At 41.7% G+C, this 24,784-nt stretch overlaps 1 protein-coding gene across 1 annotated transcript in view; it reads right to left on the bottom strand.

The window, feature by feature from the left end:
- TSEN2 (tRNA splicing endonuclease subunit 2) overlaps nucleotides 1-24,784 on the bottom strand; it is a 57,356-nt gene that overhangs the window by 18,048 nt on the left and 14,524 nt on the right. Inside the window, exons 4-5 of the mRNA XM_007954108.2 lie at nucleotides 23,257-23,779; nucleotides 19,832-19,909 (exon numbers count right to left, since the gene is read on the bottom strand). Of these exons, the coding sequence (XP_007952299.1) occupies nucleotides 19,832-19,909; nucleotides 23,257-23,779 (601 nt within the window). The remainder of the gene's footprint in view (nucleotides 1-19,831; nucleotides 19,910-23,256; nucleotides 23,780-24,784) is intronic.

Consider the following 24,784-nt stretch of genomic DNA (forward strand, 5'->3'; position numbering starts at 1 on the left):
ATCAGCCAATGAAAAACCCTGTGCAGCACACAGCTCTACTCTGACATCCATGGAGTCAACATGAGTCTGAATTAACTTGACCACAACTGGTTTAGCTCTACACTGAATTCATTATATAATGACATGCTTTACTTATTTGGGGGATGCAGGAGAAATGGCAAGAAAGTTGGCTCTTGTTGAATAAAATCACACTTAAATAGAAATAAAAACAGCGCTCTGATAAAATAAAACAATGTCAAACACCAATACCACCCAAATAGTTCACTTGTATAGAGTGATTAGGATCTATGTGTATTGGTTCATAGTGTGTATGGCTAAATGGTAGTTATTCTTTAAACCGGGTTACTTTTCTTTAAGTATGAGAATTAAACGTTAGATTTATAACCAAAAAACAAACACTCTGCTTCTGCTAACACTTCTGTATCCTTCTGTGCAGTATGGAAAGAGAAACTCGCCCCCTCCCCTTGCAGGGGCCTTCTGGCTTGTTCAACTATGATACAGTGACACACTTTCAAGCTTGGTTCCTCCCTCCCAACCCCGGCACACACACAGGATAAACAGGGTTTAGGATAGCATAAGCTATACACAAGTAGAAGATTTCAAGTAGCTACAAGGTCCTGATAAGGAAACATCTTAGTGATTCCTCAGAAATTGCCCAAATCCACACCACTGTCATTTTCTGGCTGGCTAGCTGATGATTATTCTCTTTAGGGCAGTTGTTCTCAGAGTGTAGTCCAGAGAACCCTGGGGGTTCCTAATACTCTTTCAGGAGGTCTCAAGGTCAACTATTTTCATAATAATGTGATGATGTTATTTGCCTTTTTCATGCTCTTTTTCTGCAGAGGCTATAGGATGTGGGATATCACAACAGACTGAATACAGAAGCAGATGTGGGAATCCAGCTGACTTCTATAAAATCAGAAGATTTGCAAAATCTTCAAGAGATTTGCAAAAAGGAAAAACTGAATTTTTTTGTTTTGGGAAATACACTTATTTTCATAAAAATATTATTTTGTTAGCACATAGTGAATTCATTATAGTTACTTTAAATGAGCTCATAAATATTTAAGGTTCTTCTCTATTTTAATCTATAACTTGGTAAACATCAATAGAAATAATCCACATAAAATGTTCTCTGGAGTTCTCAATCGTTTTTAAGAGTAAAAGGTCCTCAGACCAAAATGTTTCAGAACCACTATGTCAGCTTTACCCAAATACAAATAGAGTTTCTTTGCTGATGAAGATAGCTGGCTGCCTGTATGCTGGCCCCCTTTACACCTCCCAGTCCTGTTCCTGGCCACACCACTTTTTTTTTTCAAAAATTTTTATTGTGATTTGGGTGAAAGTTTACAGAGCAATTTTATTTTATTTTTTTTATTGTGCTTTAGGTGCATGTTTACAGAGCAGAGTTTGTTTTACATTCAACATTTCGTGTATATTTAGTTTCACTCCCCATTTACCATCCCCAACCCTAACCTGGTCTCCCCCTTCTCTGCCCAGTAACCCCCCTGCCCCACCGGTACCCCTCACAGTTATGCACTCCTGTGTGTCCTGCATTTCCTGTGTGCGAATGATGCCCCTCTGGTGCTCCGTGGTCGACTGCTCAAAGGGATGCATCTCCATAGAGTATGTGAGTGCATCACCCTGGGTTGAGTGGTTTGCGTGTACGTTTTGTTTACTATTGGGCTGAGAGCCAGTCCCTGCAATTTCATTTTATATACAGCAATTCATACACATTTTGTTTCATGACATTAACTGCAATTTCCCACAACGTAACAGCACTCTTCCCACTTCTGCCCCATAGTTACCTCTTCCCTGTGGCCTTCCCTCCCATGCACTCCTGCCCCTGAGCGGTCTCTCTGTGCATACACTGCCTTTCTGTTCTCCCATGAGTGATCTCTCCAAGGAGTATATCTACCTGATGTACATGTTCAGCCCATACGCCCATCTTTTATTTGGCTGGAAGTCACAGGAATGAGTTCCATTCCAGACCTGAAGGGCAGCTAGGGGCCCATAGTCTCAGGAGTTTCACCAGGCTCTATCAGACCAGCAAACCTGATTTTGAGTTTTGTTCCACATTGTTCTCCTACTCTATCCAAGATCTATCCAAGATCTCCTACACAGATTCCCCTCCGAGTGGTTGACAGTGGTAGCCAGGTACCATCTAGTTCTTCTGGTCTCATGGTTACCAGTCCCTTGGACTAATTGTTTCCATGTGTCTTTGGTTTTCTTCATTCTTCTTTGCTCTAGATGAGCAGAGACCCATTGCTGCATCTAGATTGCCACTTGCAAGTTTTTAAGATCTCTGTCGCTACCCACAAAAGTTGGATGTGGAACAGTATTTTTGTGTAGTATGTTATGCCATTTGAACTTGATGTCCCCTAGGACCAGGGCCAAGAAGTCACCACAACCTTGTCCCTTCTCAGTTCTACTATATACCTGGACACTCTTACAGAACATACAAATCCACTTGTACAAACTTTGTCTGCCAACCCTATACATGGACATGGGCACACTCCCCCCTGCATAGACATACCTAATAGTTCAGCCTGTCCACCCACTTATCCACCTGTAGATCAATGTTTGCCATCACTGGCAATGCAGGACTGTATGTGCAAAAGGGTTCATCTTTGTTGTCTGTATCTCCTGTGTACCTCTCTATGTCTTACTTTTCCTCAATGCCACTGTGTTGATTACTCACATTTGGTACACTGCCCTTCTCTTCACCCAAATCAAAACTTGTCTCTACCTATCTAGCAGTGTTCCGTCCTCTCCCCTCCCACGCCTGGTAACCAACAAAGAAAATTTCCTTCCATATATAAACATTTCTTTGACTTTTCATAATAGCAGACTACTACAATATTTGTCCTTCTGTGATTGACTTATTTCACTCAGCACAATGTCCTCCAAGTTCATCCATGTTATGCAGTGTTTTGCAGATCCTACGTTATTCTTCAGGGTTGCATAGTATTCCATTGTGGCCACACCACTTCTTGCTTGGACATCTCTGGCTTCCTTCCTTCTCCTTTATGGTCCATTCTCCACAGCAGATCAAGTAATTTTCTTAGCATGTGAAGAGTATATGGCTGCCCTGGTTCGTTATTGGCAGGTGCCGCCTGAGTCACATCCAACTCACGGTGACCTTATGCATAACAGAAAAAATGCTGCCCAGTCCTGTACCATCTTCGTGATGGTTAGTATGTTTAAGCACATTGTTGTGGCTATTGTGTTAATCCATGTTATTGAGGGTCTCTCTCATTTTTTGCTGACCCTCTACTTTACCAAACATGTCTTTTTCTAGTGACTGGTCTTTCCTAATGATGCATTCAAAGTAAGCTAGCTGAAGTCTTACCATCCTCATTTCTAAGGACATGCATGTGAAAGCTGCCTTGGTTAGAATCCTCCAAATTGCTTGCCACCACCTCCAAGCTCTTGCATGACCCTACAGGGGTCTAGCTGTCTTGGCTCTGCTTCCATCCCCAGAACACACTAAGTCAATTCCATTCTTACCTTCCTCTCTGTAATTGCTCTCACCACTACCAGAATGCTCTGCTCAGACTCAAAGACCACACCACTTCTCAGAGAGGTCCTCTTTGCCCCTTCATGTGACCCCCCCATCCCAATTGTCTTCTTCATAGCATTTACTGTTGTCTGAAAATTTCTTACTTGTGTCTCTCCCACTAGAATACAAACAGTGAGAGCAGAAACTTTCCCTAGAAGGGATTAGGTACATGGTAAATGTTATGGATTGAACTGTGTCCCCCAAAACATGTATTGAAGTCCTGGCATCTCTATCTGTGAATATGATTCTGATTGGAAATAGAGGGTTTCTCTTATTATGTTAATAAGTTCATACCAGAGTTGGTGAGTCCCAAACCTAATCACTTCTGAATTATAAAAAGAGGAGAATTGAGACACACATACAGGGAGAAGACAGATAACAAAGACAGATGTATCTAGAAGTCCAGAAACACTGAAGGACCTCTCCTTAGTCTCTTGAACTATGAGAAAAAAATAAATAACTGTTCTTTAAAACCACCCACTTAGAGTGTATCTGTTATGGCAGTTCTAGGTACCTAAGACAATGAATATTCAATTCTTATGTTGAAATAATAAAGAAAAAGTTCCTCAGATCCTGACCTTGGTCTGGGCCCAAATGCTCTAGCTGCCCTAGAGCAGGTCTGTGCACACCAACTCTGTAGGCTCATTCTTTTCACTGTGGACACTTAATATCCTGCTTCTCTTCTCAGCTAATGTGGGCAGCCCTGCCCAGTGTCTACTTTCACCATATGGAATACTTAATATAAAATATATCTACTGTGGTAGTTCAGTTTGTGTGTCAACTTGCCTGGGCCTGGTTAAGTGGCTGGGCAGCTGGATGTAGTATTCCCCATGATGACACTGGTAATCAACTCCACGGTGGAATGTACTGTGAGCAGCTGAGTAGCTGCCGTAGGGAATGTAGTCTGCTTTCTGCATATAAGCAGAAGCCTTGGGGAATGGTCTCTAGCTTATGGCACACTTGGACCTTGCATGTAGCTGTGTCATTATTCAGTAGCCTGCCATGCTCTGCCGATCTTGGGACTTAAAATGGACTTAAATTAATGGCCTGCTGTGTGGTTTGGTAACATTGGGACTGTGCCTTTTTACTTGTCAATGTTGGGTTTGTCAGCCTTAGCAGCCAGCAGCTGTCTGACTGAAGAGATGCCTCTAGCTCCAGTGGGCCGGGAGCAGGAGGCAGAGCTGGACCCCAAGATTAAGGGGCTTTCACCTAGCCTCTAGAGCCTGGCACTCTGACTTTGGACTTAAAGCCTCTAAACTGTGAGAGAATAAACTCCTGTTTGTTAAGGCCATCACATTTGTGGTGTATTTCTTGTCAAAGAGGCACTAGGTAACCAGAACACCCACCAAAAACCAAACCAAGATCACTGCCATCAATTCAGATTCGACTCATAGCGACCCCTCCTTGGGCTTCTGAGGTGGTATCTCCACAGAAACAGACTGCCCAATCTTCCTTCTGAGGAGTGGCTGGTAGGTTTGAACTCCAAGCCTTCTGGTTAGCAGTCAAATGCCTTAGATACTCCTCAATTACTATCTCATTATCTGACATTTCACATTTACAACACCTTTGAAAATATTCTCAGGCGGTACCTCTGATGGTCCAGGGTGCCCTCTGTGAGCCATCCTGAATGATATACTGGAGGCCCTGGCAATGACTGGGCCACATGAGGGATGGCAGCCAACCAGGTGCAAGATGTCTTCTCTTGTTTCTCCACAATGTCCTGGTCCAGCAGAACAATGTGAGATCATAAGAAGGCAGGGGAAGACCAAGTGTGAGCTCAAAGATGCCAAGGAGATTGGTGGGAGGAGGTAAGAAGTGGGGAGGAAGGAAGGGGACAGCCAGGGCTGTGGTGCCAGGGCACAAATGTGGTCCCTGACCAGGATGGGTAGCAGGAGGTGACAAGCAACACTCCACTACCACCAACACCAACCTCACACCCGTGGGCTTCACACTGGTGGGAAAGGGGTGCCTCTGTGCCATATACATCACAAAGGAGATGCCCAATGGGTGGTGAATGATGGGGAGGTATTGGTGCCAAAGATGGGGCATAACCCTCGATTCTTACATAATGCCAATTTTGCATAATGACCTCGTCTCTGGAACCAAACTATGTTCATAAGTGAGGAATAGGTGCACCACATTTTATGCTTTACTGAATTACAGACAGTGCCCATCTACCCTAAGGGACGGGAAGGCAAAGCTGTTTCCTCACACTAAGTCTTCTCTTCCTTTCATTCTTAAAATGTGCAGTTCTTGGTTCTGATGGTGCAGCACATAGAATGAACCCTGAGAGCCAACAGACCTGGGTGCAAATCTTCACTATTAGCTGTTGCTGTTATCAGCTGCCACTGAGTCAGCCCTCAACTCACAGACAACAGAATGAAACAAAGCCTGATCCCATGCCATCCCATGATCAGACCTTTGTGATCCACAGGGTTTTCACTGGCTGATTTTTAGAAGTAGGGCACTAGCCCCCTTCCTACTCTGTCTTAGTTGAGAAGCTCTGCTAAAACTTGTTTGCATTATGTTGTTGTGTGCTGTCAAATTGATTCCAACCCACAGTGACCTATAGGTCAGAGTAGACCTGCCCCATATGGTTTCCTAGGCTATAATCTTTATGGGAGCACACCGCCAGGTCTTTTCTCCTGTGGAGCTAACCTTCCAGTTAGCAGTTGAGTGTTTAATTACTATGGCATCAGGGCTCCTGTTTGCAATAAAGCAACATGCAAATCTCTACTGACGGGTAGGAAGTGCATCAGGGTTGTATCCTTTCACCATACTTATTCAACCTATATGCTGAGCAAATAATCCGAGAAGCTGGACTATATGAAGAAGAACATGGCATCAGGATTGGAGGAAGGCTCATTAACAACCAGCAATATGCTGATAGCACAACTTTGCTTGCTGAAAGTGAGAATGACTTGAAGCATTTATGGATGAAGATTGAAGACTACAGTCTGCAGTATGGATTACATCTCAAATAAAGAAAACAAAAATCCTCACAACTGGACCTATAAGCAGCATCACAATAAATAGAGAAAAGATTGAAGTTGTCAAAGACTTCACATTGCTTGGTTCTACAATCGATGCCAATGGAAGCAGCAGTCAGGACATTAGAAGACATATAGCACTGGGCAAGATGGGTGCAAGAGACCTCTTTCAAGTGCTAAGAAGCAAGGATGTCTCCTTGAGGACTAAGGTGCGCCAGACACAAGCCATGGTATTTTCAATCACCTCATATGCACGTGAGAGCTGGACAAGAATAAAAAAGACTGAAAAAGAATTGATGCTTTTGAGTTGTGGTGCTGGTAAAGAATGCTGAAAGTACCATGGGCTGCTAAAAGAACTAACAAATTTGTCCTGGAGGAAGTGCAGCCGGAATGCTCTTTGGAAGTGAGAATGGCCAGACTTCATCTCACCTACTTTGGTCATGTTTCAGAGGGGACCATTCCCTGGAGAAGGATGTCATGCTTGCTAAGGTGAAGGGCAGACAAAGGAGGGGAAAGCCTTCAACGAGATGGACTGACACAATGGCTACATCTACGGGGTCAAGCATAGCAGGGATCGCGGTGGCGTGGGACCAGGCGGTGTTTCGTTCTGCTGTGCACAGGCTCGCTATGAGTCAGAGGTGACTCAACAGCACCTAAAAACAACAACAACAACAACAACTGATGGGTAGGGGCTGCTCATGAGGTGTCTTGGCCGGGAATTGAGCTCAGGTCTCCTGCATGGAAAAGAAGAATACTAACACTGAGCCACAAATGCCTCATTTACTATTAGCCTTGGAAGTTTATAAAGAGTTCTGGTGGTGTAGTGGTTAAGAAATTTGGCTGCTACCAAAAGGTCAGTGGTCTGAACCCACCAGCTGCTCTGCAGAAGAAAGATGAGGTAGTCTGCTTCTGTGAAGATTTATAGCCTTATAAACCAAATGGGGGGTCTCTATGAGTTAGAACTGACTTGATAACAGTGAGTTTGATTTTGGTACTTTTTTTTGAAGTTTATACATGTATATACATCATTTGTAGTTACTTTAAAGATTTAATGGGATCAGCTATGCAAAGCACTTAGATGCTCAATTTACTTTACTTTCTTTCCCTTTCAAATAACCACTTAGATATTGTTCTGGTTACCTAGTGTCACTCTGACAAGAATATACCACAAATGGGATATTTTTAACAAACAGGAGTTTATTCTCTTTCAATTTGGAGGCTTTACGTCCAAGTTCAAAGTGCCAGGCTCTCGGAGCTGCATGAAAGCCCGTCAACCTTGGGCTTCAGCTCTGCCTCCTGCTCCCGGCCCACTGAATCTGGAGGCTTTTCTTCACTCAGCTGCTGGCTGCTGAGGCTGACAAGCCCAAGGTTAACAAGTAAAAAGGCACAGTCCCGATGTTACCAAACCACACGGTAGGCCATTAATTCAAGTCCACTGAAAATCCCAAGGTCAACAGAGCATGGCAGGCTGCTGAACAATGACACAGCTACATGCAGGGTTCAAGTGTGCCATAAGCAGGAGACCATTCCCAAAGCTACTTCTTATATACAGGAAGCAGACCACATCCCTAAGTCATCTACTCAGCTGCTCCAATAAATTCCACCATGGAGTGGAATCAGTCTCACCATGGGGAATAACTACATTCAGCTGCCCAGCCACTCAACAAGGCCTAGCCAAGATGACATACAACCTTAACTACCACAGATACCATAGTCTGGAAAAGTTCAATCCTTTCCTGGCAAGAGATTCCTTCCTAGTATTTGTAGGACATAATTTCTTCAGAAACTGATCAATGTCTTTCCACCATCAGCAAACATTTATTTTCCCGTAAGAACTAATGGGAACTCTGGTGGCATAGTGCCTATGGGATTTGACTGCTAAACAGAAGACTGGCGGTTCAAACCCACCAGCCATTCTTCAGAAGGAAGACTGGGCAATGTACTTCTGTTGAGATACTGCCTTGGAAGCCTAAGGAAGTGTCACTATGAGTCGGAATGACTCAATGGCAGTGAGTTTGGTTTTTTATTTTTTAAGAACTAATGAAACCAATGCCTCATTTTAATTTGTCTAAAATGGTGATGGTTTTTACAAATCTCTGTAAACCATTGTCAGGAATTTATTATAGACAGACAGGATCTTAATTGAGTTGGTTTTATTTAGAATAAATCATTAGTAGATTGAGGAGACCTGTGCAGGTTGATGATTATGTCCTCTAAGATTTTATTTGTGAAGTTTTACTTTTATAGCACTAATAAGATGGAGAGAAAAGTTTACTGCTGGTTTTTAATGTCATAGCTCTAAATCACGGTGATCACAAGCATCATAATGGATAAAACAGATATCTAAGAAGCAATGGAGCAAATTAGCTCACTGGCATGGCAATCTAGTTATCTCTGAATCCAATATCCACACAGAGTAAACATTAAATCATCATCACATCCAATTTATAAAGGATATGGCTTACATGTTATTTACAAAGATGTAAGATGCCTAGGTTGGCATATGGCAAGCCTGAATTATAGCCCCAGGTGCCCAGTCATAGAGAAAAGCATATTTACTTAAATGTTGTTGTTGTTACGTGCCATCAAGTTGGTCCCAACTCATAACGACCCCTCCTTGAGTTTCCAAGGTGGTATCATTATGGAAGTAGATTGCCCAACCCTCCTTCTGAGGAGTGGCTGGTAGGTTTGAACCGCCAGCCTTCTGGTTGGTAGTCAAGTGCCTTAGGCACTATGCTACCAGAGCTCCTACTTAAATGTAGTCATTACATATGAAAATAATTCTACTATTTAATTAAAGGAGGCTCTGGGTGGCACAAATAGTTAAGCACTTGGTTACTAACTGAAAGGTTCATCCACCAAGAGGAACCATGGAGGAAAGGCCTGGTGATCTGCTCCCTAAAGACCACAGCCTTGAAAACTCTATGGGGTAGTTCTAATCTGACACACATGGGGTCACCATGAGTTAGAATTAACTTGATGGCAACTGATTTGGTTTATTTAAGATATATTTTATGATTATTATAAACAACTCAGAGAAAGATTATCTATGAAATATAGCTATGTAATCTAGCTAATTTGCTACCAAAGAGGGAATAAAGGCAGGAGCTGACACAATCTATTACAAGTTTTAGGAATGTACTGGACATTGTAAACACATTGCTGTTTGTGATATCCAATATTAAATTGTGGACTTCAGTAACAACTGCAGCATCCATTAAAGCAAAAATAAGGCACTATTTTCAAAATCCTTCAATATTGCAACTCAAGGCTTGGATTTTTTCTTCAGTTCTTTCAGCTTAAGAAATGCCAAGTGGATCTTATGGCACCTTGAACCCTGCATGTAGCTGTGTTATTGTTTAACAGCCTGCCATTCTCTGCCAACCTTGGGACTTTCCATGGGCTTAAATTAACGGCCTGCCGTGTGGTTTGGTAACATTGGGACTGTGCCATTTTATTTGTCAACCTTGGGCTTGTAGCTGCCTGAGTGAAGAGATGCCTCTAGCTTCAGTGGGCCAGGAGCAAGAGGCAGAGCTAAAGCCCAAGGTCAAGGGGCTTTCACACAGCCCCTAGAGCCTGGCACTCAGAACTCAGACTTCTAGCCTACCGAACTGTAAGAAAATAAATTCCTGTTTGTTAAGGCCATCCCCTTTGTGGTATATTCTTCTCAGAGCGGCTCTAGGTAACCAGAACAGGTCTAATCTCTAAAGTTTCAGCAACTCAACAACAAAAAAACAATCCAATTTAAAAATGAACAAAAGGAACTTTTGGTAAGATAGAGGACTAGGCAGCCAAGCGACACAGACCCTCTTCAACAAAGAAAAGGGAAACCAATTGACAGAGATACAGAAGATAATCCTGGAGCCCTGAGCTTTGAAAGGAACTATACAGAAGTGGATTAGGCACCAACTAGTGGAAAAACCTGAACGAAAACAGTGATTACAGTGATGGTTGGAGCTGCAGATTGTCAGCTACTCTAATGGGACGGGACCAACAGCCTGAATATTTCCAAGTGGTGTTGGGACCTGAGAATTAACCTAAAGGTCAGCCCTGCTCACCTAGGGGTGCAGGGATGACTGCACTGGTGGTCTATAACTAGGAACAGAAACAGAAAGGAAGGAGAAAAGCTGATCTGTGGACTTACCGCTGTTGCTATCTGGAGGGTGCAGCCATTTTGAATGTTTATAAGTGGCAGCCATTTTGGATATTTAAAGTGACTGCTCTGGTAGTGTAGTGCCTAAGGCACTTGACTGCTAACCAAAAGGCTGGTGCTTCAAACCCACCAGCCACTCCTCAGAAGGAAGGTTGGGCAATCTACTTCCGTAGTGATACTGCCTAGGACACCCAAGAAGGGGTGGCTATGAGTCAGGTTTGACTTGACAGCACATAACAACAACAACAACAACAAAGTGACTGAGGGCATAGCCATTCTGAATGTTTACAAGTAGCGGTCATTTTGGATATTTAAAGTAACCAAGGGCGCAGCCACTTTGAATGTTTACAAGTGGCAGCCATTTTGGATTTTAAAGTGACAGCATTCTCATTCAGATTCCAGGGACCTAAAAATAGGCTCTGTTTGCCAATGTTGGCAGGGACATACAAGAGGCTGACAACAGGAAAGGAGACAGGTGGTAAGTGTACAAGTGCTGTCAACTAGTGAATAGAGGAGCATAGCACAGTACCCTGACTGTAGAGATAACATACAAATAAAACAAAGAAAATGAAAATCATGGGCAAGTCACTCCAACATACAATTACCAATTAAATATAAACACAAAAACGTCATAATGCCTCAGAGACAACAGAGCATCACAGTCTACACAAAGAAGCAAGATAAAGCAGGAGAAACAAGGGACCAGGGTACAGACCAAAACAAATCCCTGAGGAAGACACAGCATTGGAACTCCCTGATAAGGAATTCAAAAGAATTTTATTTAGGTATCTTCAACAAAGTGAGGGGCAGATCAAGAAAAACACTGACAAAATTGAGGAAAACACAGAGAAAACTCTACAACAATTTCAAAAGACAATATGAGAACAAAATGACAAAATAAATGAAAAATTAGAAACAACACAAAATCAACACACAGAAATCCAGAAGATGAATAGGAAATTTTCAGAAATGGATAAGACATTGAATGGGCAAAGAAGTAGAATTCAATCAATGGAAGACAGAATTCATGAGATTGAAGACAAATACCTCAATACTTCTTTGGAAAGGCATCAATCAGAAAAAAGATCAAAACAAAATAAAGAAAGCCTAAGGTTCATGTGGGATACCATCAAAAGGAATAACCTATGTGTAATCGGAATTCCAGAATAGAAGGGACAAATAAAACCACAGAGAAAATTATTGAAGATTTGTTGGAAGAGACTTTTCCTGGTATGATGAAGAATGAGAATATATCCATTCAGGAAGTCCAACGAACCCCAAACAGGATAGACCCCAAAAGAGAATCACCAAGACATATCATCATCAAACTCACCAAAACTAAAGACAAAGAAAGAATCCTGAGAGCAGCACAGGAAAAACAAAAAGTTACCTACAAGAGGCAACCAGTAAGACTAAGCTCAGATTTCTCGGCAGAAACCACACAGGTGAGAAGATAATGGGATAGTATACATAAAACCCTGAAAAAGAAAAATTTCCAACCAAGAATTATATACCCAGCAAAACTGTCCCTCAAATATGATGGTGAAATTAGGACATTTCCAGATAAGCAGAAATTAAGGGAATTTGTTAAAACCAGACCAACGTTACAAGAGATGCTAAAGGGAGCTCTTTGGACAGAGAAGCAATAACAGCCAACAATAACTGACCATTAACACACATGATGATAAAACCCAGAAACCAACCCAGCTATCAAAGTATCCAAAGTAAATAGGTCTACAAGATTGTAAACAGGGAACCAGAGACATCAATTGACAAATGAGGACAACTACAAACCAAAAATAGGAGCTCTAGTAGCATAGTGGCTAAGGCACTTGACTGCTAACCAGAAGGTTAACGGTTCAAACCCACCAGCCACTCCTCGGAAGGAAGGCTGGGCAATCTACTTCCGTAGTGATACTGCCTCAGAATCCCAAGGAGGGTTTGCTATGAGTCAGATCCGACTCAATGGCAAATAACAACAACAACAACAACACACCAAAAAGAGGGAAAAAACTGTGTCATTATAGAACGTCTAGGAAACAAAATGCATTGACCTATGTCACTTTAGGTTTGTGTATTTCACTGTACATAAATTATATTTCAATAAAATGCATTTAAAAAAGGAAGGAAGAGCTAAGGGCAAGGATCTGGAGATAGGTGAGGAATGGGAAGAAGAGGAGAAGGCAAGAAGGATTCCAAGGAACTTGGCCCTGACAAAGAGGCAAAAGAGGAAGAAGAGAAGTTACAGCTGAGTTGGAGTGCAGGGAGCTTCAGGAACAGGCAGGTGAGGGGATGGAGACCACGGAGGGACAGGTGGGTCCTGGGGCAGGAGAGCAGTGTAGGACCCACAGCCCATACCTTGGGACAGCCTCCAGGAGTTGGGAAGGAGCAGTAACCAGTGAGGGAGCCCAAGATACTGGACTCCAGGATACGGGTTAGGATTTGGAGCAGCAGGTATGGGTGACACACTCTTATAGTGTTTCTCAGTCACAGACAGTGACAAACCTGGACACAGCCATGCTGAGTACTTCTAGGTGGGGTGGGAAAGGCTCACATGGGCTTGTGGGTACTGATGAGGGAAGGTACCCCCCATGGGAGCTACAGGGCATTAAATAATACATCCCACACTCACTGCTGTCGAGTTGGATCTGACTCATAGCAACCTCTCCTTGGGTTTCCAAGGCAGTATCACATCCCATAGTATCTATTAAAACAAACCCCCAAACAAAAAGCCACTTGTACAGCTGGGTCTAAATGCCATGCAGAAGTGGTCACAGAGCTCACCTGGGGAGAAGGGTGGAGAAGACACTACCTGCACACTATGTGCTTCTGTGTGGTCTAAAAAATAAAAGGTATTCATTAAAAAAAAAGAAGAAGAAGAAGAATGTAGAGTCTGCAAAACCCCACATAATATGGATGAATTTGGAGGACATTATGCTAAGTGAAATAAGTCAATCACAGAAGGACAAATATAGTATTAGTTCATTGTTGTGGAGGGTCAAGGAAAGGTTTATACATGGAGGGAAACTTTCTTTGTTGGTTGCCAGGGGTGAGAGGGGAGGGGAGAGAACACTGAGGGGGAAAAAAAAAAAAAGCATTGACCCATGTCACTTTAGTTTTGTGTATTTCACTGTACATAAATTATATTCCAATAAAATGCATTAAAAAAAAGGAAAGAAAGAAATGTCAAGTGTGTCCTCTCCTTTTGATTTTCTAACTTCAGGTTTTTACACACATCATTATAGTAATTTACTTTGTTTTTTCTAACTGCTCTTTGAAATCTTCTGTTCATCTCTTTTATCTCACCATTTTTTCCATTTGCTTAGCTACCCTCTGTTCAAGAGCAACTTTCAGAGTCTCTTCTGACATCTGCTCTGGTCTTTGCTTCCTTTCCTGCCTTTTTAATGATCTTTTGCTTTCTTCATTGATGATGTTCTTGATGCCATCCCACAACTCATCTGGTTTTTGGCCATTACTGTTCAATCCATCAAATTTATCCTTCAGATGGTCTCTAAATTCAGGTGGAATATAATCAAGGTTGCATTTTGGCTTTCATGGACTTGTTTTAATTTTCTTCAGCTTCAACTTGAACTTGCATATGAGCAACTGATGGTTTGTTCCAAAGTAAGCTCTTGGACTTGTTTTGACTGAAGATACTGAGGTTCTCCACTGCCTCTTTCCACAGGTGTAGTTGATCCAATTCCTATGTATTCCACTTGGCAAGGTCCACATAGATAGCTGCCGTTTTCTGCTGTTGCAAACAAGGTATTTTCAATGAATAAGTCACTAGTCTTGCAAAATTCTAGCATGTGACCTCTGGCATCATTCTACCACCAAAGCCATATTTTCTAACTACCAATGATAGTTGTTTGTTTCCAATCAACACATTCTAATCACCAGTAATAATCAATACATCTTGATTGCATGTTTGGTCAATTTCAGACTGCAGAAGCTGGTAAAAATCTTCAATTTCCTGATCTTTGGCTTTAGTAGTTAGTGCGTAAATTTGAAAAATAGTAGTAGTAACTGGTCTTCCTTGTAGGCGTATGGATATTATCCTATCACTGACAGCACTGTACTTCAGGACAGATCTTGAAACATTCTTTGTGATGATGAATGTGATGCCATTCCATTCCTCTTCAATTTGTCACTGCTGGCATGGTAGATGATATGATTGTCTGAATCGAAATGGCCAAAACCAGTCCATTTCAGCTCACTAATGCCTAGGATATTGAGCTCCATGCATCCCATTTCATTTTTGACAACTTCCAATTTTCCCAGATTCATACTTCATGCATTCCATGTTCCAATTATTAATGGATATTTGCAGCTGTTTCTTCTCATTTTGAGTCACGCCCCATCAGCAAATGGAGATCCCAAAAACTTTACTCCATCCATGTTATTAAGGCCAACTCTACTTTGAGGTAGCAGCTCTTCTCCCACTGCATTTTTAGTACCTTCCAATCTGAGGGGCTCATCTTTTGGCACTTTATCAGATAATGTTTCAGGGTTATTCATAAAGTTTTCCAGTAATACATCAGTGTTTTGCTGCTATTCATAAGGTTTTCACTGAAAAAGCATCAAAAGAAGAGGAAAGGAATACACAGAATCACTGTACCAAAAATAATTAGTTGATGTTCAACTATTTCAGGAGGTGGCATATGATCAAGAACTAATGGTACTGAAGGAAGAAATCCAAGCTGTACTGAAGGAATTGGTGAAAAACAAGGTTCGAGAAATTGATGGAATACCCAATGAAATGTTTCAACAAATGGATGTAGTGCTGAAGGTTTATGCCAAGTAATTTGGAAGACAGCTGCTACCTGACCGACCAGAAGAGACTGATATTTGTGCCCATTCCAAAGAAAGGTGATCCAAAGAATGTGGAAACTATCAAATAATATCATTAATATCACAAGCAAGTCAAATCTGGCTGAAGATAATTTAAAAACGTTTATAGCAGTATATTGACAGGAAACTTCCAGAAATTCAAGATGGATTCAGAAGAGGACATGGAATGAGGGATATCATTGCTCATGCCAGGTGGATCTTGGCTGAAAGCAAAAAATACCAGAAAGATGCTTATCTGTGTTGTATTGACTATGCAAAGGCATTCAATTGTGTGGATCATAAAATTACGGATAACACCGCAACAACAGGGAATTCCAGAACACTTATTTGTGCTCATGTGCTGTATTAGACCAAGAGGCTGTTGTTCGAACAGAACAAGGGAATACTGCATGGTTTAAAACCAGGAAGGACACTGTATCAGGGTTGTATCATTTCCCCATACTTATTCAATCTGTATGCTGAGCAAATCATCTGAGAAGCTGGACTATATGAAGAAGATGCAGCATCAGGATTGGAGGAAGACTCATTAACAACCTGTGATATGCAGGTGACACAACCCTGCTTGCTGAAAGCAAAGATGACTTTAAGTACTTACTGATGAATATCAAAGACTACAATCTTCAGTATGGATTACACTTCAACATAAAGAAAACAAAAATCCTTACAACTAGACCAATTATCAGCATCACAATAAAGGGAAAAAAGACTGAAGTTGTCAAAGATTTCATTTTATTTAGATCTGCAATCAACATTCATAGAAACACCAGTCAAAGAATCAGATGTTGTATTGTACTGGGAAAATTTGTTGCAAAAGTATTAAGGAGCAAAGATGTTATTTTGAAGACTAAGGTTCCCCTGATTCAAGCCATAGTATTTTCAATAGCCTCATATGCATGTAAAAAGCCAGACAATGAATAAGGAAGATTGAAGAAGAATTGATGCCTTTGAATTGTGGTATTGGTGAAGAATACTGACAATACCTTGGACTGCCAGAAGAACAAACAAATCTGTCCTGGAAGAAGTGCAGCTGGAATGCTCCGTAGAAAGGAGAATGGCCAGATTTCACCTCACCTACTTTGGTCATGTTGTCAAAAAGGACCATTCCCCGGCAAAGGATATCATGCTTGGTAAGGTAGAGAGAGAAAAAGGGGAAGACCCTAAAAAGATCAGTTGACACTGTGGCTGAAATAATGGGCTCAGTATAGCAACGATTGTGGGGAGGGTGCACTACTGGGCAGTGTTTCATTCTGTTGTACACAGGGTCACTGTGAGTTGCAGCCTACTCAACGGCACCTTACAACATAACAATTTCCAAAAAGTGATTTCCTGTGAGTGTTAGCCCCCCCCAGAGCATAATTATATCCTTCTGCAAACTACTTACAAACCAAATCCCATTGATACTCATTTTTGAATTCCAGAAGATACATCCATTTGTAAACATCTGTCATTTTGTTTCTAAGAAGGGAGACTGAACCACAAACTGCATTAAAGCTGTTATCTTGAAAGTCAGCTAAGTTATAACGGGCTGGGGAAATGAAGAAGGACATAGTGTTAAGTGTCCCTAGGAAAGGCACTTTGCATATATGGCATCTCATTTAATCTTCCCTACAATCCTCAGAGGGAGGCTCTATTTACATGTTATAGATGAGAAAAATGAGGCAAGGTAAGATCATTTCTTGTGTGCTGCACTATATACTCCACAAATTGTTTTCCCATTTCATCTTTTGCCTGTAGCTTTGTATATGTCTTTGACATGTTGTTGTTAGCTCCATCAAATTGATTCTGGTCTTCAAGAGCCATACTCTAGTTAGTTCTGTATTGCTGGTGTTTAGCTAGTGCCTGGCACATAGTAAGTACTCAGTGAGGATTTTTGAGATTGCAAGAGAAAGAGTGTCAACAAGCTGCTAAACAGCTTTGTGTAATAATCATAATAATGACAAAAATAGCAGGCACTAACATTTATTGAGCATTTACAATGTACCAGGCACTGCACTGAATCATGTATCACAGCTTATGAAATGATTATCTCATTTAATTTCCAGAACAGCCTATGAACAAGGTGTTATTTCACCCCCATTTTACAGAGTAGACACCTTAGGCTCAGAGAAGTCTGGGGAACGAGTATCTACAGCACTGTCCAACAGAGCTTTCTGTGATAATGGGACTATCCTTTACCTGTCTAGTACACAGCTACCAACCACAAGTGGCTGTGAACTGTTTGAAATGTAGCTGGTGCAACTGAGGAATTTTAAATATTTCATTTAAATTAGCTTAAATTAAAATTTAAATGGTCACACAGGGCTAGAGGCTACCACATGTGATGGTGTAGTCTAAGCTGTCTCGTGTAAAATAGGAGATGAAATAATTCCAAATGCCCTCTCCTATTCTGGAAGTTTATGTGTTGTACTTTTGACCTCTATGCAAGGTAGGAAGCACCAACCAGGAGGCAAAGAACACATGGAAACAAACATACTCTTCTGTGGACACAGCTATAAAGTTCCCAATGTTAATCCAGACACTGTGCCAAACACTGTAGAAGCTGTGAGAGAGGCAGGATGGCTCCTGGAGAAGAGGCACACCCAAGGCATTAGATTAAAGAATGGGGGAGATCTGAAGAGACACACAGTGTACTGTGTACAATATAAAAAACAAAACAAAACAAAAACCAAACCAGTTGCTGTTAAGGCAACTCCAACTCATGGTGACCTCATGTACATCAGAGTAAAATTGTGCTCCATAGCTGTGGTAGTTCAGTTTGTGTGTCAACTTGGCTTGGCCTGGCTGAGCAGCTGGGCAGCTGGATGTAGTATTCCCCATGATGAGACCGGTAATCAACTCCAGGGTGGAATCTACTGGGAGCAGCTGAGTAGCTGCCTTTGGTTATGTGATCTGCTTCCTGTATATAAGGAGAAGCTTTGAGAATGGTCTCTAGCCTATGGCACTCTTGGATCCTGCATGTAGCCATGTCGTTGCTCGGCAATCTGCTATGCTCTGCTGACCTTGGGACTTACAATGGACTTAAGTTAATGGCCTGCCGTGCAGTTTGGTAACATCGGGACTGTGCCATTTCATTTGTCGACCTTGGGTTCTTAGCCTCAGCAGCCTGAGTGGAGATGCCTCTAGCTCCAGTGGGCTGGGAGCAGGAGGCAGAGCTGAACCCCAGGGTTGAGGGCTTTCACCCAGCTCCTAGAGACTGGCACTTTGAACTTGGACTTAAAGCCTCCAAATTGTAAGAATAAACTCCTGTTTGTTCAAGCCATCCCATTCGTGGTCTATTCTTGTCAGAGCGGCACTAGGGAACCAGAACAACAGGGTTTTCGATAGTTGTTATTTTGGAAGTAGATCACCAGGCCTTTCTTCCTATTAACCTTTGGGTGGTTTTCAACCACCAAACTTAAGTTTAGTAGTCGATCGAGCATTTAAGTGTTTGGACCACCCAGGGACTCCTGTATACAGTATAAGCATTGGCGAAAAAAAAAACAAAGAATGAAAATAGTGTGACCACAGGATAGAAGAACTCCAAATCAGAGGGGAAATAGATGTGGTTTACAGAAAGTCACATTTAGTTAATGTTTAAGAATGCAGCTACTGCAATATATAAAGGTAACACAAAATCTCAGTGATTTCACAGAATACCTAGAAGCCATTTACTTAAAAAAAATTAGCAGTCACTACATGATTTGAATCATGTATCAACAGCTTATTAAAGATGAGTGAATCTCTGTGAATATACTAATGTAAATGAGTGTAGACTTTTATACTAACGTAAATGAGTGTAGACTTTAAATGAATTATACCTCAATACAACTGTGTGTGTGTGTACACACACATACACGTATATACATATATATACACACATACCTATACACACACACACACACACACACACACACACACACACACACATATATATACACATATATCTATCTTGTTTTTAGGTACCAGTAAGTCAATTCCAACTCATAGATATAATAATCAGTTATTCTGAAATCTTGATGTGAAAAGAAGTGTTTAGATTAACCCCTCAAATCCTCTGTGGAATGATATAGGGAAATCTCCCAATTTCTGAAATGTTAAAAACTGAAATCTCAGAGTTAACAAAATAAAGGCTGGGGAGTGAAATTCAGGCAAGTCTACCTTGGAAGCCACCTATGGTAACTTCAGTACTGCATTTGCCAAAAACTGCACAATGTATAGGTGGTGCACGGGCCTTTGGGAACAGATGGTGAGGGCTTGGAAACCAATGGCTGAAATACTACCATGATGAGCACATACCTCTTCCAGGCTGAGCTGCAAATACTCATAGATCCTGTATGGATTTCTTCTGCATATTAATCTCTTTGTCTGCACTGACTGAAAAGAAGAAAATAAAACAAATTAGAACAAATGGGGACACTATAGATTAAACAGAGGATATTGCATTTTAAAATTAAGATTCTTTTCTTATAAATTTTCAAGATCTACATGTTGTTTGGTCAATGTTATGAATGTGAAAAAAATTACTATGGTAAAAATTATGTCACAAAACACTTTCCATTTTAATATTTATAAAAGATGACTTTTTAATATTAATGTAGAAAAGGATGTTTTTGCTTTTTATTATTAACATTTTATTTCCTTTTTTCTACTCACGAATTCTTGCCAGGGTTAGACCATTTTGTTAGTCAATTTTATAGGTTGCTTCTTTTTTCAGTCAGTTGTACTTCACAAGTATGCAAGCATTCTTAATAAGATGTCATAAACCTCATGTACAGGCTACACAATATTTCTACAAAAGGATGCTTCACTTACTACTTAACCATTAGACTGTTTCTAATTTTTTACATTATACATAATTCCAGAGTAACCCTATCTAATATCATCCACCTATCCATCTGTCAACATCAAGCAAGTGGTGGCTTACATGTTGCTATGACACTGGAAGCTCAAAAACCAAAATCAAACTCACTGCCACTGAGTTGATTCTGACAAATAGCGACCCCCATTGGGTTTCCGAGGTGGTAAATCTTTTTTTTTTTTTTTTTATTGTGATTTGGGTGAAAATTTATAGAGCAAATTCACTTTCCATACAGCAGTTCACATACACTTTGTCTCATGACATTGACTATAATTTACCCCAATACAATAGTTCCCTTCCCACTTCCTCCTGATAGTTACCTCTTCCCTGTGTCCATCCCTCTATGCACTTCTGCCCCCTGAGCTGTCTCCCTGTGCATAAGCAGCCCTTCTTTCTCCCATGATTGTTCTCTCCAAAGAGTGTATCTACCTCAGGTAAATGTTCAACTCCTATGCCTGTCTTTTGCTTGGCTGGAAATCACAGGTGTGGGTTCAATTCCAGACCTGAAGGGCAGCTAGGGGCCATAGTCTCAGTGATTCCACCAGGCTCTAACAGACCAGCAAACCTGGTCCCCTTCCTTTTTTTTTTTTCTCCAAATGACTTTGAGTTTTGTTCTACATTGTTCTCCCTCTCTATCCAGGATCTCCTACACAGATCCCACTCTGAGTGTTTGACAGTGGTAGCCGGGCATCATCTAGTTCTGGTCTCATAGTCATATAGGCTGCAGATCGCATGGTGTACCAGTCGCTAGGACTAATTGTTTCCATGAATATTTGATTTTCTTCATTCTTCTTTGCTCTGGATGAGGAGAGACCCATCGTTGCATCTAAATGACTGCTTGCAAGCTTTTAAGATCCCAGTTACTACTCATCAAAGTAGGACGTGGAACAATGTTTTGTGTAGTATGTTATGCCAGTTGAGCTTGATGTCCCCTGTGACTTTGGTCCTGAGCTCTGAGGGGGTAAATCTTTATGGTAGTAGATTGCCCCATCTTCCTCCCAAGGAGTGGCTGGTGGGTTTGAACTGCCAACCTTCTGGGATAGCAGTCAAATGCCTTAGGCACTATAAGACCAACTATTCCATTGGTATTTCAAACACCAGTGGGGTCACCCATGGTGGAAATACTTCAGGGGACCTTCCAGACTAAGAGTAGGAAGAAAGACCTGGTGATCTACTTCCAAAAATCACCCAATGAAACCCTATGCATCATGACAGAATCTTGTCTCCTATAGTGCTGGAAGATCACGCCTCTAGGTTGGAAGGCACTCAAAATACACAGTAGCTACAACAATGGTCTCAAGCACACTGACTGTAAAGATGGTGCAGGACCAGTAATGTTTTGCTCTGTTGTACATGGGTCATCATGAGTTGCAGCCATGATGGCAACTAACAATAACAACTATCTCCACAGTGAGTCCCTTAATAAAGTGGCTCTTACTCTGCTCTCTAATACTTCTCTCATAATGTCTTCCACAGGATAATAATTTAATATTATCCTCTATTTGACAGAAATAATAATTACCATGATTATTTCTATCAAATAGAGGATAATATTAAACCAGCTTTCATTTATATATATATATATATATATATTTAACTTCAGTCATTCACAAATTTGAAGTTCTAGTTGAAACAGGGGAGCTCTGGTAGCGTAGTGCCTAAGGCACTTGACTGCTAACCAGAAGGCTGGCGGTTCAAACCCACCAGCCACTCCTCAGAAGGAAGGTTGGGTAATCTACTTTCGTAGTGATACCATCTTGGAAACCCAAGGAGTGGTCGCTATGAGTCGGGTTCGACTCGACGGCACATAACAACAGTTGAAACAGCCCTCACAGCTGATGTGTCCCAGGACCAGTATACCTGGAGTCTCCTGGATCTCTGGGAGCATTTGCAGCAAGGAGTTCTGCACAATTCTCACACGTCCCAGCTGCTTACCAAATAAATGCCTGTGCCTAGATGTTAGCAAAGGACAGTTTTTTTTTAAATTAAACTTTTTTTTTGCAATTCAAGTGAAAGTTTACGGAGCATGCTGGTTTTCCATTCAACAATTTATACACATTATGGTGATACTGACTCCAATCCCCACAATAAAACAGCACTCTTCCTACTTCCTCCCAGTGTTCACGTTTCCATTTGTCCTTTCTATTCCTTCCTACCTTCTGAGCTTTATCCCTGGGCAAACACTGCCCTTTTGATCTCTCATGGTTGATTGTTCCAATGAGTGCATACCTCTCTGGTGTTATTATTCACATTATAGGCCTGTTTATTGTTTGGATGAAAGCTGAGCTATGGTTCCAGGCTTAAAGAGTATCTATCTAAGGGCCATATAGTCTCTGAGGTTGCAGTCTCTATCAGACCAATAAGTCTGTTTTTTTTTGTTGTTGTTGTTGTTGTTGCTGTTTTTAAATTTTTATTGTGATTTGGGAGAAAGTTTACAGAGCAAATTCATTTTCCATACAGCAGTTCACATACACTTTGTCTGATGACTTGACTACAATTTCCCACAATGCAACAGCTCCCATTCTACTTCCTGCCCATAGTTACCTATTCCCTGTGTCCTTCCCTCCCATACACTCCTGCCTCCTGTGTTGCCTCCCTGTGCATATACAGATAGCCCTTCTATTCTCCCATGATTGTATCTACTTACTGGAAATGTTCAGTTCATATGCCTATCTTTGGTTTGGTTGGAAGCCAAGCCTGGTGTTTTTTATGATTTGAGTTTTGCTCCACATTTCCTCCCACTCTATCCAGGACCTCCTACTGTGATACTTTTCAAAGAATAATGGACATGCTGGTTAGCCAGACTCTCAGCTGGGTCAGAAGCAGATGGCTTTGGGGGAATAATTTGTTTTCTTTAACTTACTTCCTCACTCGGTGCATCCTCTCCTGTGCCCACATCATGAACCACTTCCTCCACGAGCACATACTCGTGACCAGCCCCGCCTTCTCTGGCAGAGAGGAGATCCATGTGCCGGTCATCCTCAGGCTGAGAACCATGCTGGGGGATGAGGTCATCATGGTGGCTATGCTGGACATGGGACAGGGGTGCAGTGCCCTCTATTGTGAGTCCATCAGAGCTATCTGTAGTGACGGCATCCTGCCCTGAACCCTCCTGTGGGCAGGCAGATCCCTTGTTCAGGTCCACCATGTCATCTGACTCTCCAGTGTCTCCATTCATCACAGAAAGTTTCTCTCTTCCTGCTGGGCCTTCCATGCTGGGATCCACTTCAGAGTTTAGCTCACTCTGCAGATGATCCTCTTCGTACCTTTGCAAACAAGGGAGTTCAAGTGGCTTGGTGTAATCCTGGAGGATGCTGTGCACAGCACTCTCCTCCTGCCCCTGCCTACGCAGGAGCTCTGCAGCCCATTCTACACTGCGCTGATACCTGCAAGATGTACGGATGGTTAGTAACAACACTGGAGTCTCCAAAGGTAAAAGACAAACTATAGAGACAACAAAGCAGATGAAAAAGATTGGAAAACTATACTTTTAAAATGTCCACTGTAGTTTTACTCAATGGTAGGTTGGTTATAGGCAAATATTTTCTTCCTTACACTTTGCTGCAAGAAGAATGTATTAGTCTTATAATCAGGAGAAAAAGTGGCTGCCCGTGAAATAGTAGGCTGTCCTCTTGCCTGTCACATGGCATCTGATGCACACATACAGTTAAAAGGACTTTCATTTGAGACTGAAAAAGACACTTTGCTCTTCTAAATGAAAGCATTAGCTCTTATAGGCCTTGGGGGGGGGGCTATGAAACTCCTTTAGTTGGACACAAATTTGTGTGTCGATGTGCACATGGAGATGGGATCCACAACTTTCATCAAATTCCTTGGCTCAAAAATGTGAGAGAAGCATTGAATTAAAGGTTCAACAGCAGAGGATCTGGGAGAGAGTGCACAAAGGTCATTGCTATGCTCTGTGCCACCAAGAGGTCAAGGCAGAGATAAGTGCAAATCCTCACCCTACCACGTTTTTGTACTAGCTATGTGGTCCTGTCCTGCTGAGGTTCAGTTGTGCATCTGCAAATCAGGGATGACTGCACCACCCTCACAGGGATAGCAAGAATTAAAGGGGATAAGCTATGCAAAGTGCTTAGCATGTAAAGAATGTTCAATAAATACCCAGACTAAGATGGACTAGGAAGAGAGACCTGGTGATCTGCTTCCAAAAACCAACCAATGCATACCCCATGGGCCACAATGGTCTAATCCACAACCCACCATGGGGATGACACAGGACCAGGTAGCATTTGGGCCCAGTGTGCATGGGTTGCTGTGAACTTGATGCCAAGTTGACAGCATTCAACAGTAATGACCACCATATTATTGTGGGACTTCAGGGGATGCTTGAAAAATAGTCAAGGTCACTTAAAACATATTACATTAAA

The sequence above is a fragment of the Orycteropus afer genome, unplaced genomic scaffold (assembly GCF_000298275.1).
Source record: "Orycteropus afer afer isolate SDZICR_OR568_19922 unplaced genomic scaffold, OryAfe1.0 scaffold00432, whole genome shotgun sequence".
Classification (NCBI taxonomy): Eukaryota; Metazoa; Chordata; class Mammalia; order Tubulidentata; family Orycteropodidae; genus Orycteropus; species Orycteropus afer.